Here is a 19,163-nt window from a genome sequence, read left to right as displayed (position 1 = left end):
TGTTGTTGAGTGTTGTGATTCCATTATTATTGGGTGTCTTGGGCTTGAACTATATGGTTGTATTTGTGATCTAAATTTATTTGTAGTGATTAATATATGCGTTGGGCATATGATTGTGTTGGTGTTTAAGAGTACAATAAGGGTAAGTCAAGGTCGTGATTTGGTGTTTTCCATTTCGTTGTTATTGGTATGTGTTGTGGGGTGGAATGTTTCGTTGTTTGCGGGTTGGGTTAGAAATGTGGTGTGGGTGCATTTGTTATGGGTGTTTCCTATTTCGTTGTTATTGGTGTGCGTGTTACTGGGTGAACTGTTTTGTTGTTTGCGGTTGGGTTAGAAATGTTTCATGGGTGCGTCTGTTATGGTCTATTTTACTACACAGAACATGGTGTGTGTAAATTTAAAATTGTCATAAACATATACAGAAACCCCAACGCAACTTTCCATTTATTTGCACATGACTCCCTACATGTGTGTCAGAGCTGGTGTGACACTTTTTTATCAAAATATTGAATCAAATCCGTTATTTTTTTTTTCATAATCACTTGAATGTAATTAGTATGGTCCAATTTTAAATCTAATCCCTGGGTATGGGCTGAAAAGTTCATACACTTCCATGGTCCTTTTTCTTACTAAATATATTAACAAACCTCTTCAATTTTCAATAATAATAATAATAATGCACAATTACCCTTTTATTTGCAAGTTTTATTCATGATGGGAACATGACAATATAACAATATATATGACTATATGAAGGTAGAACCTCAAATGCGGTTTAAGAGTCATGCGATAAGAAATCTGTTTGTTGGATATGGGAAGATAAGGGACCGAAAATAGTTTGATAGGTTTATGATTGTTGTAAATTTCAAAACATGTACAGATTGATAGTAATTGTTAGGGTTGTTATATGACTAAAAGACTTATGTATTAACCATATTTTCGTATAAAATAGTAATGCATGTATATTTTGCTTGATTCAGTTGTGATTATATCTGCCAAATTGTTGTCCATGTAGAAAATTGTAAATGTGCAATTGTACAATTAGTTGTATGTTGTTTAATGTGTAGCTATATTGTCAAAAACTTTGGATTTGTAAAGTTTAAAACTTGTTGGAAAAGTCTAACGCAACTTTTCGTTTAATTACATCGTGCTCCCCGCTTAATTATAACAGTAGAAATCAATTCGTTTATGTTAATGACTATTGAAGGCAAAGTTAATGGGGTTTTATGTTACAATTCAACTTTGATTGAAACGACAAACAATGGAGGTGAAGTTTGAGGGTAGAACATGTAATTGGAAGTTTAAATTAATTGTATTTATAGGATGCCTTTTAGGTACATTTGTGTGATGCATTTTAGGTATAAAGAACATGTTATGTCATAATTTCAAAGTTGTCGAAAAATTGTACAAAAACTTCAAAGCAACTTCCCACTTATTTCCACATGGCTCCCCACATGTGTTTGTGACAGTTGGTGTAATATTTTTTTTGATAAAGAATGAATCCAATGTACTATATTGTTGTTGATAATGACTCAAATGCATCTTTTGGTGATCAAAATATATGAATTTCACTTTCAAAATCATTTATTATATTTATGTTCTTATTTTATTTCTTATAGGCCTACTTTGTAACAATGTCCATTTTAAGAAAACAACCTACATGACACCAAATATTATTGTTGGATCTCATATTAAAGAAAAAGTGGTTGCAAGTTCAAAAATATGTGGTTATAGCTGAAGTGAGTAAAGTGGGGAGCAAAGCCAACATAAGTGGGTAGTTCGAAAACAATTTTTGAACACAAATAGTTTCTTAATGTTATCATTTAGTTTTTCGTACACATGACCTGTTTTTGTTTGTCCTCAAACTTCATTAATACACAACAATGTCATTAACTTTGCCTTTAAAGCGATGTTGTCCACAAATGTAGTTGTTCCACACTTCTATGCGCAATTGAGGAGCAATGGAAAATTATATGGGGAGTTGCAATGGACTCTTCCAACTTTAGTATGTGGATAATGAAATTAAACATTTATCATAACATATTACTTCTTATTTTTTGTACTTAAAACTAATTTCGTAAACATAACAATATTTTATAGCTGTATAGACATGTCAAAGTAAACTAACCCGACTCACACGGATTGGCTTATCACGAGCCGGGTTGAAAATGAGTGAACCTAACCTGGCTCACTTTATGGTGAGCCAAAAATTTTGTAACCCAACTCAACCCACCACGGGTTGGTGGTTAAGTGGGTTGGCTCACCAATCCACATAAAAAATTATTTATTTATTTATTTATTAGTATTCAAATATTTAAATAATTTTTTAAGTAACCCATGAGATGATAATCATAGTAAAATCAAAAACCAATATCTTGATTATGCTCACCACCAATATATGATGAATTGTTTCCAAGAAAGTATCCATATAGTCTAAGAAAACATGACTAATATTACACTATACATTTTTGTTATGCTAATTTAGAAAAAAAATTTATAAGACGGTTGCTTGAATAATTTACTATAAAGATTATAGTTAAAAATTAAAGTATCAACATATATAACTTGACAATCAAATTAATTAAACATTCAAACTATTCAAATATTATTGAGCAATATTCTAGCATTTAAAAATATGAAATTGTAAACATATATAATAGAAGTAGTAAATAATTATTAAAAGAATTAAAAAATTGTAAAAAAATGTTGGTGGGTTAAGTGGGCCAACCCACCTTCAACCTGACTCGAACCCGTTTAACCCGTGGGTTAAGTGAGCCAGGTTGAATTCAACCCACTTTTGAAAAAATTAAATTTTTCTCAACCCAACCCGGCTCAAACCTATGGTGAGCCGGGTTGGTTCACGGGTTGAAACCCATTTTGACATCTCTATAGCTGTATATATAAGTCACTAAAATTAACATACTAGTTGTTGTTGTCATGCCAAAATGGGGACCATAACCTTAACAAGTGGGGACCTGGCACACACATTTTGAACAAGTATTGTCTCTTACACTAACTTTGGTTTTATCTCAATACACTTGATATAAATGAACATATATCTATTTATACAACTACATATAACCAAATTCATAACATCTAAAAATTTGCATACAAGAAATTTATACTCAATTAACCAAATAAAATTGCCAAATTTGAAGTCCTTTTCGCCCCATTTTGTAGTCCTCACCACAAACACAACAAAATCAAACTACCACATCAACGACAATGTATAGCCCACCCACCACAAATCCAACCACTACCGCCACAAGGTCGATGGTTATCTCTAAAACCAAAGATTTTGTTCTTGACAGAGCTTCGTCGTTCTTCGAAATGGGTTTCTCTAAACCAACAAGAAACCGAGACGAAACCTTTCCAAGCCAAACCCTCACGCAACGACCACCACAAGCCTTTCTATTGTTTTGGTTCATATAAGATCTCTATTCTAAAGGTTTCAACTTTTCATTTCATTTGCCAAAATGAAGAAACCAAATGTTAGAGAAGAAGAAATACTAAACTACACAGGGAACATGCCCTCTTTTTCATGAACCTTCAAAGGAACTTCCAAATGAGTTTCTCTACAACCAAGACGAAAGCTTTACCAGTCAAACCGCCACCAAACAAGAAGAAGATTATGTACCCTGGTGTTTGGTGCTGAACTACTTCAAAGTTTTGAACTTTTGGTGGTTTCACCTACTAAAATGAATTGCTTCCAAGTTAATTCCCACCTTTCCCACCCAAAACAGTCACACGTGTGTCAACGAAAAAAAGTTATAAATTGCTTTAACTTAATGGCACGTAGACAATGTCAAATATGAGTAAAAGAAATGACGTCAAAATATCGTTATCCTATTATTTACAACCAAACAAGGTGATATGATGAAGGTCATTTTACAATCTTATTCAACACGATAATATATAAGTATTTTTAAATTAGAACAATTTTAACGATTCTTTTGAACTTTTTATTTCGTTCATTTTGTATATTTATCTTAATTTAATTTTAAAATAATTAATCGTTAAAAATAATATTTTATCTAATTAAAAAACATTTATTATAAATTTAAAGTATATTTTATATGCTAAACAAATATTATTTACAATTAATTTTTATTATAATATAACCTGTATTAAAAATATTTATTTATAATTAGTTTTAGTCCCTAAAATTTTTTAAAAATTAATTTTTCCATAAAAACAAAATTTGATAAAATGTGTTTTTTAAAGTTTAAAGTTTAATATTTAGGATTTTTTTTTAATTTGAAGTGACTAAAAAAACTTTTTTTTTTAATTTTAGGAACGAAAAGTAAAATTATTCTAAATTTCCGAACTGAAAAACAATTAAACCTTTCAAAAATTTAAATGTCTAACAAATAAATTAACACACCTAATAAAATAAAGAAAAAAAATATGTTAAATTAAATTAGATGGAGTTGAAATAATAAGGCTTTAGGAAAATTGTTATGGGCCGGGCTCAGATATAAACTGTGATTGGATCCATGTCCAATTTGAGCCTCTCGTATAAAGGCTTAAGGAGATCAACGAAGAACCCTAGTTCCCTCTTTCACAGCAGTGTTAGGGTTTCTGAAGCCTCCAACTAGAAAGATAGGTAATTCTCGTGCTTTTCAAATTCGTCTCACTCATCCCTTTGCACAACTTCTTCTACCTCTCTATTAGCTTATTTTTGTGTAAACTAGTAACGAGTTTGAATCATGTTTGTTTAGGGAGAGGAAAATGGCACCCAAACCACCTAGTACGGGTCTGTTTGTTGGATTGAACAAGGGTCACATTGTTACCAAGAAGGAATTGCCCCCACGGCCCTCCGATCGCAAAGGGGTAAGATTAATTTAATTTTAGTTAATTTAAATTTAAATGGTTTTTGAACATTTTAGATTTATGTTTTGTGAATTTTGGATTGTGCGTGGTGTTGTTAGAATTAGAGTATTAATCAAGAATGATGAATGAAGGATGTCCTCAAGTGCCTCGTTTGTTTGATTGTTTGGCAACCTTTTCTTCCTTCTATTTTTAAAGATGCAGTTTTGTCGACTCTTGGGATTTCTTACGAGAAATGAGGTTTATAATGATATTTAAGTTGTGTTAATAAGTGTAATGGAGGTAATGTATTGGGTATAGTGGATATGCTTACTTTGTTTGGTTTTTCAGAGCTGGGAGAGATTGTTATGCGTAAAGAGTGCGAGTGACTTTACAAAATTTTTGTTGTTTTTATATCTCGAAAACGTCAAGAGTAGGTTCGAATCTGGAAGAGAGATTTGTCTATCCTGGGTGAAATAATAAGATGACTTTATGTAGTATTTACTCTACTTTTAAAAATCAAGTAAATAAGTGAACTGTTTATAGATACTTCAGAGATATATAGTAGAGGTAGCTTCATCCCTGCAATATTGGTATTGAAAATTTTGTTTCTTTTAGTTGTTACTATCTTTGTTGTTTTGTTTGTCTGTGGGTGCACTCAAATTTTGAACTCAATATTTGTAATCGTGGTTGTAGAAGTTATACATTTTGTGCAGCAATTTATTTATGGTTGTAAAAGTTATACACTTTGTGCTGCAATTTATTGACATAGTGCAAACAAAAGGTTCAAGTTTTTGAAGTCTTTTCTAGTGAATCATCTCTGTTAAAATGTCTTGAATTTTCATGTTTGTTATATGAAATAAAAGAGAAGATCAAAAGCTGTGTGGATAAATCCTTTGTTCACCATTACATTGCTTTCAACATTCTTATGTTTTGTGTTCCTAACAATATATTACTTATCAGAAAACCAGCAAAAGGGTGCACTTTGTGAGGAACCTCATCAGAGAGGTTGCTGGTTTTGCACCTTATGAAAAGCGTATAACTGAGTTACTCAAGGTTGGAAAGGATAAGAGGGCACTGAAGGTTGCGAAGAGAAAGCTTGGAACCCATAAACGCGCTAAGAAGAAGAGAGAAGAGATGTCCAATGTTCTCAGGAAGATGAGGTTGTTCTATGTTCTTTTGTCAACATTGTATTCAATACCCTATATATTTTATTAATATAATTGACATTCTTTAATGTTTATTATTCTTTGGTGGTTTTCTATTGCTTATGTTCTTATCATTTGGTGTGTAGGGCTGGTGGAGCTGGAGACAAGAAGAAATAGGTTTTATTTGCTTCTTACAGGTTTCGCTAGATGCATTTATGTCTTTGGTGTACGAGATGTCTTATTTTTGTTTAGGTTCAGATGATTTGGTTTAAGATTTTGCATTGAGAAATGTTTTATTTAATCGAGACGGGATTTATTGAAAAGAGTACAATTGGCTTCTTTTCTATTTTACTACAAATGCAAGCGATAATATATATATTTTTTATTTTCTAGCGAACTTGGTATCTCTGGTTGCTTATACTCAAAATGTTGCCCATGCAACGTAGGGTGTTTGATAATATTCTTGCGTATAGTTACAATCAGGTCTATTTAATGGATCGTTATTACAGTATTATAGTTACATTCAGTTCTATTGAACGTAACCTTCTCAGCATTATTTTGCATGAGTTTTAGCAGAGAAAGCGATGAGTTAATACAGGTTTGTTTCGAGATAAAATAATAGTAGAGATGAAGAATATGACAAGTGAAATTGAAGTAATATTTTTTCATGTGTATCAAGGAAATTTGTAAGTTAGCATTTTTCTTTAGTATCAAGATGATTTCAATATTGAAAGCTTTGGAATTCATTATAATTGTTTCTATTGAATATAGAAACTTGAATTTTTAAGTGATTTTTTAATTTATGTAGAATTTAATTAGAATCGTTATGTACTTTAGATGATGAAAACATTTTTACTGATTTTTTTGATGTATTTCTGAGTAAAGTATATTAGTATAGAAATAAGTATGTAAATGTTTTTTCAATTATTCAGTCTTCCTAAAATTTCAGTTCACATAAGTAATTTTAAGTATTCCTTCAGATAAAATATAATTTCAATAGTTAGTAAATCTTTTAACTAAAATGTCGTCAGAACTTAAATAAAGATGTCATAACTTAAAGATGTCATTCAAAGGTGATATGATACTAACAAAATTGTTATACCAAATATGTTTATCCAACTTTAGTCTATAGGCAATAAATTCTGTCCAAGTTAGTTTTTGTCATAAAAGATATTATTCATTAATAAATTATAATTTTCAACATTTTATCTAATGTAATTAATACTCAAAATTTGATGTTTCCAATACTTTATAGGGATTTGCAGAGAAAAATTGTACATTTTATGTATTGTAGAAAAAGTATAAAGTATTTGTATATCCTTTGAATGCAGAATTGATTAATGAATCCAAGTAATTTTGTTTAAGGAATATTTTGTTAAGTGTGTAACATAAATATTTAGTTAAGTGTGAAACATAAATTAGACAATTCGAGTGAAATACAAAGTTTAGATGAAATTTCCACAAGCTTAAACAACATTAATGGAGACTAGACAATGACTTAAACAAGTAGATGGAAAGGGACATAAAGGGAATTGACTTGATAAAACCATTTCTTGGTGTAGACGAGAAGGCAACCTTATTTGATTTTAATAAGATAGTTGGCTTAGTGAAGTTATTATCCTTGAATGTATGTCAATTCCTCTACAAGGAAGCTAAATTAGGGGAGGTTGGAAAATGGAATGAAGAATTTTGAGAATGGAAATTACAATGACAAATGTATTGTTTTGAATGGGAGAAAGTTCACATATTTAATTTAATGTATGAGTTGGGACAATGTTGATTAGATAAGTGCAAAGAGGATGAATGAGAGTGAAAAGACAACGAGACTAATATTTTTACTGGGAAATCACCCATACAATAAAATTATAAATAGAATAATATAAGAAGACATTGATATTTTTGGTTAGCTTTGGAATATTAAAGCTTTACCATCAACACTACACTTTGCATGAAAACTACTGATTAATAGAGTTGCAACTCATGACAACTTAATCAAAAGAGAAGTGAATGTGACATGTCACGTGTGTGTGTAATGTGAGACACTTGAAGAATCAATATAACATTTATTCTTTGGTTGTACTATAGCAGAAAGCTTATGGAAGTTGTGTGATAGATGGGTTGGAATTGTCATAGCACACCAAAATATACCAAAAGAACACTTCCAACAATTTAACTTGTTAGGGATAGACAATAAAGGCAACACAACTTGGAAATGTATGTGGGTAACTATTGTATGGTCTATTTGGACACATAGGAATAATATAATCTTTAGGAACAATGAAAAAGATATGGAAGAGGTGTTTAATTTAGCCCACGTTAAGGCTTGGATATGGATTACAAATAAAATATCAAAAGCAAAGTTTTCATACTTGGATTGGTGTTTATGTCGTCTTATTTACATTAGATCCTTAAGCTCCTATTTTCCTATGAACACTTAGGTAGAGGTTCTTGTTTGCAGATACATGTAATAACCTTTCTCTAAAACTTTTAGTCTAGAGTGCTCTTTCTTTGTTGTAGGATGATTCTCACACTCACTTTGGCTAATGAGAGTCTCTTTGAAGGTTTCCCTCTACAAGTCTGAAATGTTACAAGAATGATAACAGGAAGATCCAAATGATGGACTGGTTCAACAATACTAGAATTTTTTTTGAAAGATCCAACTTTGTTAGATGTTTATCAAAACCGTGTGATTATATGTCTTTTTCTTTTCTTTCTAATCTCTTTGTGTAATCTTAGTGTTTAATCTTCTTTTCAGATGTTTTTGTAATATGATTGAAACACCCCAAGTGTTCCCAATTAATATTTTCTTTATTATCGATAAAAAAAAAATCCAAACAATGTGCATATCAAAACAAGACAAAAGTTAAGTATAAATTTGTTAAAATAGTAAAAATACAAAAAAAGTTAGGTTAAATTGCATCTTAATTATTTTTTAAAACTTTATGTAAATATCATATGATGATGAAATGCTCAAATAATAGCTTTTTCATTACAAGTGGTTAGTGACTTTTGCTTCCGGTGAATTATAACATATTAAGGTTTACATGTACTTTTTGAAAGCATTTTAAACATGTATTTCTATACAACTCTTCTTCTATCACTTTTTTATTATTATATGTACTATGTAGAAGGGTACGAAGAAAGAAGGATATGCAAGATATTTTTATACTGATTCATCTCTTTATGTATACTACATCTGGTTCTCAATCAATAGATTGAATTCTACTAAGCATACTAATATTGTGAAATTCAAAATGGAGTATTTTTTAAACTTGTAGTTAGGGATGACAACGGTGATGACATGTTTTACTATCCCATACACATTTTAAGAGAAAAAAAATCATTACATATCCAAACCCAACAAGTATCAAATTTTTGTCTCATCCATATCCTCATCGACAATGTACCCTTACTAAATTAACTAATTTTTATAAAATAATAAAAAATTACACTAAAAGAAACATAATATTATTAAATATTCAAAAATGATAGGAATGTTGTTTCTTTAATATCAAATATTTAAAAATAAATTATATTATAATTATATACATTTCAAATTAGAATACAAAAAAACATTTCTTGAGAATCAAGACATTTATTAAATATGCAAGCATTAATTAAACCTAGTTGATAAATTTTAAAATATTTTTAAAGAAATATAAAAAAATATTTAAATTTAAAATTATTTGAAATGTCTATTTACTTCAATTTTTAAATTCTAATAAAATCTCTTTTTTTACACACTAATAAAAATTATATTACATTACTTGATCAAAATCACACAAATAACAAAGATTAAACTAATAATAATAGAATTTTCATATAGATCTTTCATCTTTTGAACTTCAATATATTTTAATGATGATAAAATGAATTCATGGGATTACATTACATTATTATGTTATAGTAAATAAAATTTATTTATACAAATATAATGATAAAGTTACATGTATGATAATGAATTAGAGAATAAAAATAATTATATAAAAAATATCAAAATACTATTTTACATTATAAAAATTATCAAATGTGTTTTAGAAACAATTTGAGAGATCATCGAGTGAAATTGTACAAGGAAAACAAATGTATAATTAAGGGTATGATAAGATGAAAAATACCTTAGAGATTTAAGAAAACTTTTCAAATATCAACTTAGTCGATGATTGATAGATAACGAAAATTGTTTTAACGAAATAAAAAAATTATTCAAATGAAAAAAAAAATAATAGAATAAAGAAGATGAATTTTTTATATTACCTAGTAAATGAAAGGTTTATGTTAACTAAGCACTTAAATTGATAGTTTTAAACATTCTCATGTGAAAAGAAAATATACAATAAATAAAAATATTAAAAAAGAGTAAAGATGTTCAAATGTGAGACATAAAAAACATTTAATTGACATAAATCATTTGAACATAATTGCATAAAGGTTGAGAAGAGACAATAAATATATTGGAGATTCAAATTAATTTCATGACAAACCAAACAATGAGAAGAAATAAAAATGGAAAGTGTGCAATATATATATATATATATATATATATATATATATATATATATATATATATATATATATATATAAAGGTTAGTTAATGATTATGAGTATTTTAATAATTTAAACAGGGACGCGTGTAACGCCCCAATTAATTAATGAGCGTTATTAAAAGAAAACGTCACATGATTATAATATAACAGCGCAGTTCTGGAGTTTAAACATGAGACCTTACAACTAAGGCACACCACGGTGCCACCAAAAATAAAAGAGCATCATAACAGTCTGCTCCCATCAATAAATTGATGATCACCGCAAAGATAGAAACACGACATATAAAGCAACCAACAAGAAAAGGGTAAGCTAGAGCCAATCAACATCTTTATCATACAATTAAATATACTTTCACCATCCAATATCAGTACAACATCCAAGCATGTTAAGACTTTTCCATCAATACAATACGACTCGACTCGACTCATCCGGATACGTATAACTTGGTCGGATTCAGCGGATGCCCGCACTTGTGGTGGATACCTCTGCTCACCCCCGAGTTGCTCACCCCCGAGCTATGTGTTACAAGTGTTACAATGAATCAATTTCCCTCACCACAAGGTTAGCCCTTAATGAATTTCATGCCTCCTGCTACTCTCACCGTAGGAGTCAGTCCGCTCTAGGTGAGACTAACTGACCCCTTAGAGCGTCAGGATGCAACCTTACCTTGAATCCTTACCTAGTTATACAAATGGGGCACCACCATGGACACCCACTAACAGGGGCCATGGAATTACGTCCCGACCACTGAAGCGCGACCCTGGGAATCTCACCTAGAGATCCCAAGGACTTACACACTAACACAAACCCAACTTTCTTAATCAAATAAACAAACTCGACATGCATACACATAATATATATACACATATACATAGAATTTCTCGTAATCCACCTCTTTAGCGATCCCAACCAAACCATGCCAACTCATTGTTCTCGAACCCAGAATGTGGAGCTCTGTCTCATACAATTACCATGCCACATCAATACCACCCTTTCATGTCTCATGTCGAACCCATACCAAACTCATCATTTCAATTTCATGAATCATCTCATAAAATTATCATGTTCACGTCATGTTAAAGCTCACAAATCACAACTCATACACCACCTCATCCATACAGGCCATTCAGTTCATAAATTTAAAGATAAAACTCATACAAGCATGTTGTTCACTTTTTGAAATCAAGGAAACATCAAGACCAACCCCTTTCTCGCCCAACATCTCGCTCAGGCAGAAAGGTCTCGCCCAGGCGAGGAGGACCCTCGCTCAGGCGAGGAGGACCCTTGCTCAGGCGAGCTCCCTTCGCCTAGGCGAGAGCTCGACTTCCAGCATGAGAACCCTGCGTGCGTTCTCGCTTAGGCGAGACCCTCCTCGCCTAAGCGAGACGTTCACTCGCCTAAAACATACATCGGGTCGCCTGGGCGACCCTTCGCGAAGAAATACTTAGGCGAGCCCCTATAACTCTCGCCTAGGCGAGACAGGCTCGCCTAGGCTAGTCTATCAGACTCCGCCACTGTTCCTCTTTACCATCAGCACAATTTCATACCCAAACAACAAAACAACTCATACCATGCACTCACAGTCACATACAAGCACGAAAATCACGGAATATCATCAAAACAACCATTATTGTACCGAACAATAGGGTTCTAGCTTCCCTTACCTGGAAACAAGCTAGCAAAATAACCCGACACAAAATGCACGAGCACAGCAGCTCAAGGAACGAAAGGAGGAGTTGAAAAGATAGAGAAACAGAAGCACGATATGGGTCACTTGGAAACCCTAACTGGAAAAAGAACGAAAGAGAATAATGGAGACAAGTATGGGCTAGCCATAGTACTTATATGGAGTAGGAAGCAACTTCGAGCTAACTTGAAGATGGCAGGAACCTAACCCTAGCAAAGCTTTCTGTGAGAGGGGAAAAAGAGATGACGGCTGAATCTGTGAGAATGAGAGAGTGGAAGCGTTAGGGCAACTCCAGACCAGCTTTATCCTTTGGGCCAGCTCTTTGGCCCATCAGATTTTGGGGCAGCCCTTTTTATTAAAGGTTATAAAAGAATAGGGCCTTACAACGCGGAGATGGTGGGGATGAGTGATCAATGTGATGAAGCTTCTAGGCTCTTTAGATACAAACTGGCCTTGCTCTTTTAATTGGGTTATTAGAAGCCCAATTAAAAGGTTAGGTGATTTGGTTCATGGGTGTATTACTTACAAGACATTTAATCAAAGCATGGCCTAATTACATGGCCCAAATTAAAAACTATACTACTTGCCCATTTGAAAGCCTATCAAATCTTGATGCCCTCTTTGGCCTAAGTGAAAAACATTTGTAACCTATTAGGCTCATTGGAATCTTCATGCTCCATATCTTCTTGTATTCTTTTGAGCACACTTCTAGTTATTGGACCTTTGATTAGGCCCTTTGTTGGGCCTAAATCATCATCTCCTCCCACTTGAAGAGAATTTGTCCTCAAATCCACATGATACTTTAATGCCAACCATTCCTTTATTGTTGATCATGTTGTTTAGTTCTTCCTTCGGGATCAAATGTTATCCTACAATAACCTAAAAAAAATGTAATTATGATATTAACTAACCTATTGAGAAGAGAATTCTCCTTAATCATAACATCAATCAAGATGTGACTCCAAATACTTAGAAACCTTATATCAATTGAATGATAAGGGTGCTTGGAAGTAGGAACATTTTTATTGGTTGCAATGATGACCTTATGTTGTTTCAAAATAATCTTGAAAAGATTTTCAACATAAGTTGTATTGACACTATTAAAGACTATAAAAGGGTTTACTGTAGACAACCCAACCCTCTTTTGCCTTATTTTATGGGCTAAGTTAGTTTGTTCTTGGTCTTTTACCACTTGTGGAGGTGATAGAAAACTAAGGACAAACTTAGTAATGCAACCATTAACTTCATTTATACTTCTAAAGAAGTCTTTGCCCCTTAAGGTTAGGATATGTTTATTGGGAGGCCTTGAAATCCTACCTAGATACTTGGAGTATGTGACTCCCTTGGTACAAAGATAGGTAGAAGCGTTTTTCTTTTCTTGATTTTTCTCTCTATCTTTTTTAGTTTTCATTTGTACTTGATCCTCTATCACTTGTGTCACTTGAGTGAGTGTCAAAGGATGAAGTAAAATGAATCATCATACAATCAATTAAAAATAAAATGAATGGTGGAAACACACAAGACAATTAAGGAAAGCTAAAAAACAACACAAAAATTGAAAATGAACTAAGATACTTACCTCAAATCGAGAGGAATATGGCTTGAGTTAGCTCTTGATACCACATGATGAAGCTCCATTTGAGATAATGATGGATGGGAAGCTCCATGAGTTGCGGTGTAGAAAAAATTGAATGAGGAGAAGGCTTGACTTGGGATGACATGGATTGGTGATGAAGGAAGCCTAGGAAGGTGAGGCCAATCCTTGAGGATGGGTGGCAAAAGGGGATCCTAAGGAAGCTCTTGCCAAGGGAATCTCAAGTGTAATTTTCTAGAGTGATCTCAACACCATGTCGTTACACAGCCAAAAGTGATTTTAAAATGATGGAAGGCCTTCCTTTATAGAAGAACCATTCGACCAAGAATTGGTGCCTAAACGAATGGAAATTCCACACATGTGCAAATGGAATTGGCACTAGAATTAGTTAGATCTAAGACATGTGCTTTGTCACATTTTCCATGAATTTGCACATGTGCTAAATGAAATCAATTTGATGAAGCTTTTAGGCCATTAGATGTAAACCTACCTTGCTCTTTTAATTGGGTTATTAAAAGCCCAATTAAAAGGCTATGTGATTTGGTTCATGGGCGCATTACTTACAAGACATTTATAGAAATCATGGCCTAATTACATGGCCCAAATTAAAAACTATACTACTAGCCCATTTGAAAGGCCATCGAATCTTGATGTCCTCTTTGGCCTAAGTGAAAAGCATTTGAAACCCATTAACCCATTAGAATCTTCATGCTCTATGTCTTCTTGTATTCGTTTGAGCATACTTCTAGTTATTTGACCTTTGATTGGGCCCCTAGTTAGGCCCAAGTCTTTTTCTCCTCCCTCTTGAGGAGGATTTGTCCTCAAATACGGAGGGTCCATATCCTCTTTAGAACCATACTATATTATCTAAAAAGCTATTGTTCCAAGCTTTAACTCTTTTTACTAGATGGCATGACTAGGCGTAAGTCATCAACTCTTCACTAATTTTATGAGTACTTCTTCCACATGTCATTATGGCTTTAACTAAATACTCTTTCCATAATCACTCATAACTTACCCAAGTGTTCTTTCAGTTCCTAGCCATTTTTGGCTTGATTATTTCAGTATTTTTACGATTCCCAGGCACTTCTAATTAACCTCATAGGAGTATTCTTTTGACTTTCAAATAACCCCATATGAATAGTCTTTTAGCTTTCAACGACTCTTGGTTGATTCCACATGAGTATTCTATCAGCAAGTCGTTTCTAATTTAAACAAGTATTCCTTGAACAACAATCACTCTTGATTAGTAATCGAGTATTCTTTTCCAGACAATCAATCACTCTTAGCCAAGATAAAAATATTATATGATTATTGATCAATATATCACAACGTTTCTCACTAGAGAGAAATATTGTCTATTTACATGTACAAGATTTATGCTCTCTCAACTAGTTGGCTAATTAAGCTCAAATGATGTTCTATATAAATTTTTCCTTGGGCAAAAAAAGTGAGTAGTGTGTTAGAGAAAAATCCAATGCCCTATGATTTTGATTAAGTGCTAAAAATAGGCAAGTTTGAAAACATGATTACGATTCATTTAAAAGATGATAACTTAATGCACAATAGATTAGGAATAATGCAAGTGTTTTGTTTGATAAACTATAAAAATACTGTGCAGTCTTAGTTTATGTCTAATAAAGCACAACTGCTCTCAAATGATAAAATACATAAAACTGAACTAACCTCGTATTAAAAAAACAATTAAAAAAAGGTCATTCTATGTTGCAGGGAATGTTTTTACCTCTTCCATATAATAAAAGGTTCGTTAAACAAAGGACAAGCCACATCAAAAGGATCACTTGAACAAAGAGCCAGAGATGTTTTTCTTTACTAAATTCCTAAACAAAACATTTTCAACTTTGGAAAAACTGAGAACTTCGTAGGACATTGCAATTTAAGATGAATAAAGGAAAAACACACTATCCAAAAAAAAGATAATTACATTCAACTATTGAGATATTGTGTGAAGAAGAAAGAAACGCTTATTGTTATCCGAAGTGCATTAAACACATCCATCACTATCAAGCTTTTCAAACTAAGAAACATACATTCGAAAGAGCTCAAGCTACTCAACAACCAGATACAATTCTTCCACAACTACTTTCTTCTAGACTTTATATAAATATATTCAAGAAGAAACTGAAAATTTTGCATATTTAAAAAATGTTGCTATATTTTTTAGCCAACAAAAGCTTCAAGACAATACTACTAGTGTTCATTTCAACAAGCTAGAAGAAAGAGAGAAACATCCTTACATGCATCAAGAGACAATTATCTTCTCTAGCGAGAAAAAGTGTGATCAATGATCACAAAATCATACAATCTCTTCATCTTAGTTAGGAATGGTTGTTAGGTAGAGAATACTCAATTACTAGGAAAAATAGTTGTAGTTCAAAGAATACTTGGTTAAGCCAAAAGTATTATTGTTCATATGAATAGCTTATTCTATGTTCTTTAGTAGTTGTTAGTGAGGTGTTACAAGATGAATCTTTTAGTGCATTATCTACATTAGCAAGTAAAGAGAGAACTCTTGTTTGTACACTCGAGGGTTTTATGTTCGTCAACTGTAAATGAATTCTCAAATGAAAAGATGGCACTATAGGAACGTATCAACAAAGATTCAAGGTGAGATTCATGACTAGATGCTTTACTAAGAGAGAATGAGTTTATTATAATGATGTTTTCTCTCTAGTTGTAAAGCAAAACTCCATTAAAATGTTGTTAGCTATGGTTGTTGAGTTTAACCTTGAGCTAGAACATATGGACATTAAGACTTAATTCTTACATGGAGACTTAGAAGAGATCATCTACATCAAGCAACCATAAGATTTAAGGTTGGAGATAATAGGATTAGATTTGCAAGCTAAGCAAAACCTTGTATGGTCCAAAACAATCCTCAAGGCAATGGAACAAACATTTTCATAAGTTGATTGCAGGTATTGATTTTGAACATAGTGAACACGATACTCGTGTCTACTTCAAGTTTCTAGTAGAATATCACTTTATAGTATTGATGTTATGTATTGGTGACATTCTGCTGGCAAAAAAGAGTATGTCAAAAGTTGATAAGACTAATTTTGAGTTGAACAACAAATTTGATGTGAAGGATCTTGGGGTTGCTAGGATTATTTTGGGGATTGAGATCACTAGACAATGTGATTTAAAGTGTTTACACGTGTCTTAGAAGAACTATCTTAGAAAAATTATTAATAAGTAGCATCCACACCTCATGCATCTCACTATGAGTTAAGTGATGGATAGTCTTTGAATACAGTGGAAGATCAAAACTATATGGATGGTATTCTATATGTTAATATAATTGGTTTTGTGATGTACACTATGATTTGCACACACCTTAACACAACCTGTTATGAGTGTAGTTAGCAAGTTCATTTGTAATCTTGGTTAAGCTTAATGGCAAACTCTTAAGTGAATTCTTTGTTACTTGAAGGATTTTTGGAAGAGTTTTAGTAAATGATGGAGCGAGACGATTTGCCAAAGATGCTCTAGTAGAAGGATTTATTTACTCAAACTTTGTTAAGTGTTTAGGCACCAAGAAATCTCTCATGGGCTGTGTTTATTAATTATGGTACTGAAATTATTTGGAAAGGTCAATCTACAAAAGGTAGTGATTTTGTCAATCATTGACATAGAGTATATTGGCATCACAAAAGGAATTATAGAAGCCTTATGATTAAAGGGTATGGACAAAGAGTTAAAGGTGCAAGACTAGATTATCACCATCTAAAGTGTTTGATAACCATTGTTGTAGTTGATTTAAAACAAAACTAAGTTTCTTTAGAATTTGCAATATAGAGCACAACCTGGGCCGATCTGATGTAGGATTATCATGATCATTTTCAAGATTATTGAATATGATGTGAGTTGATTAAGAAAGCTAAGTGAAATTTCCACTGGACATTAAGATAGCATGTCATTTAGATGTGAAGGTTCCTTTTACAAAGCTCAAGAGAAGAAGATGATGGATTGATTCAAAACAAAAAGGAAATGGAATGCGCATAAACCACAGAAAATTGAGAACAATTAAAAGAAAAAGAAAACATAAAATGGAAAGATAAGGAATGGTAAAAATATGAGAAGCATGCCACTACAAGGCTAGGCTAGAAGCCATGAAAACCTTGAAGATGAGTGTATGTGTGCCGCCACTTTCTATGGAGGATAAGGCTTAAAAGTATTCACTCCCTATGGAGGAAACTCTCATAAATGGTTGATACACAAAGGTGTTTAATTTCTCTAAAATATTCAACCCCTTTTATAAGTGTTAGAGGACCCCTTATATTGAAGTGTTTAGTGGTCTCTAAGCAAAAGAACAAAGTTCCAAAAAGGATTAGAATGCAAATAACAAAACCTAGAGTCTAGAAAGTTGGTCAACAAAGGAGCACATGGACATTCTAGAAGCCTTCTTGGCCAAGGCAAGGTAGATGCTCCTTCTAGATGTTTCTAGATTTCTTGGTGGCCAAGGCATGTGGTAATCCTTTTTAGATGTTTCTCTTGCACATGTGCTTTCTAAAAGCCTCCACATGTGTTTCTTGTCTGTCCTCCACATGTGCTTTCTAAAAGCCATCTAAATGTGCCAATTGTCCTCTCTTGCATCACCTCCTAAACAACCTACAAAACAAGTAAAGACGAATTAGCATGTTGGCTTAGGTTAAGTTAATCTTTGAGTCAACAAGTCAACCTAAGGTCAAGGTCAACAAGTCAACTTAAAATAGTCAACTAAGCCAACTTCATGGAATTCAAACTATGGAAAACAAAAGCAAAGGAAGGCTCAAAGAACACCCTTTCTTCTAAGCATATGTCATGGGCCTTCATCCTTGGTAGGGATCAAACCTTCAACATCCTCCCCTTCTTGGAGAGAATTTGACCTGAAATTCATGAATCTTTGTTGATGGAGCTTGACTTGAGTTGATGAGAACTTTCTCGATCTTTAATGATTCCATCCCTTGTTTGGGAGATGTCCTATTTCTTTCTAATGCCACTATCCCTTTCTTGCTTGTGTTGTTGTTCATCTTTCTTGGTTTGGGAAGAGAAGGAAGAATGGTGTTGCACCTCTTGCTTTGAAAAATTCTTTTTGTAGGCAAGTAACTCTTTGGTGAAAACTTGCCCTTTTTCTTTTTTTTTTTCATCTTTTATTTTATTTTGGTCCTCATTCTCTTGTGGAGGGTGGATTGGTAGAAGTGTGAACTTCTTGCCTTGAAAGGAGAAAGCGTAGGTGTTTGTATGGCCATCATAAAAGACTTTTCTGTCATATAACACCTTATCCCTAAAATTGCCAATGGAGAAGTTAATGGGGACTTGTTTAGTTATTTTATTATCTTCTTCTTTAAGCCATGATAACTTGTAGGGCTTGGCA

At 32.6% G+C, this 19,163-nt stretch overlaps 1 protein-coding gene across 3 annotated transcripts; it reads left to right on the top strand.

The window, feature by feature from the left end:
- The first annotated feature begins 4,495 nt into the window (after positions 1–4,495).
- On the top strand, positions 4,496–6,354 carry LOC114181312 (60S ribosomal protein L36-3-like). 3 transcript variants are annotated; one of them, XM_028067735.1, is made up of 4 exons: positions 4,496–4,606; positions 4,722–4,833; positions 5,773–5,972; positions 6,104–6,354. In XM_028067735.1, exons 2-4 carry the CDS (start codon positions 4,732–4,734, stop codon positions 6,132–6,134), a joined length of 333 nt encoding a protein of 110 aa, XP_027923536.1. In that variant the 5' UTR covers positions 4,496–4,606; positions 4,722–4,731; the 3' UTR covers positions 6,135–6,354. The 3 variants fall into 3 exon arrangements, with proteins under 3 accessions (XP_027923536.1, XP_027923534.1, XP_027923535.1); XM_028067733.1 differs by having other exon boundaries at positions 5,773–6,311; XM_028067734.1 differs by having other exon boundaries at positions 4,509–4,602; positions 5,773–6,342.
- Positions 6,355–19,163: the final 12,809 nt, after the last annotated feature.

Source organism: Vigna unguiculata, chromosome 4, assembly GCF_004118075.2.
Source record: "Vigna unguiculata cultivar IT97K-499-35 chromosome 4, ASM411807v1, whole genome shotgun sequence".
Taxonomy (NCBI): domain Eukaryota; kingdom Viridiplantae; phylum Streptophyta; class Magnoliopsida; order Fabales; family Fabaceae; genus Vigna; species Vigna unguiculata.
Note: the sequence above shows the minus strand (reverse complement) of the source record. Positions and strands in the feature narration are given on the sequence as shown.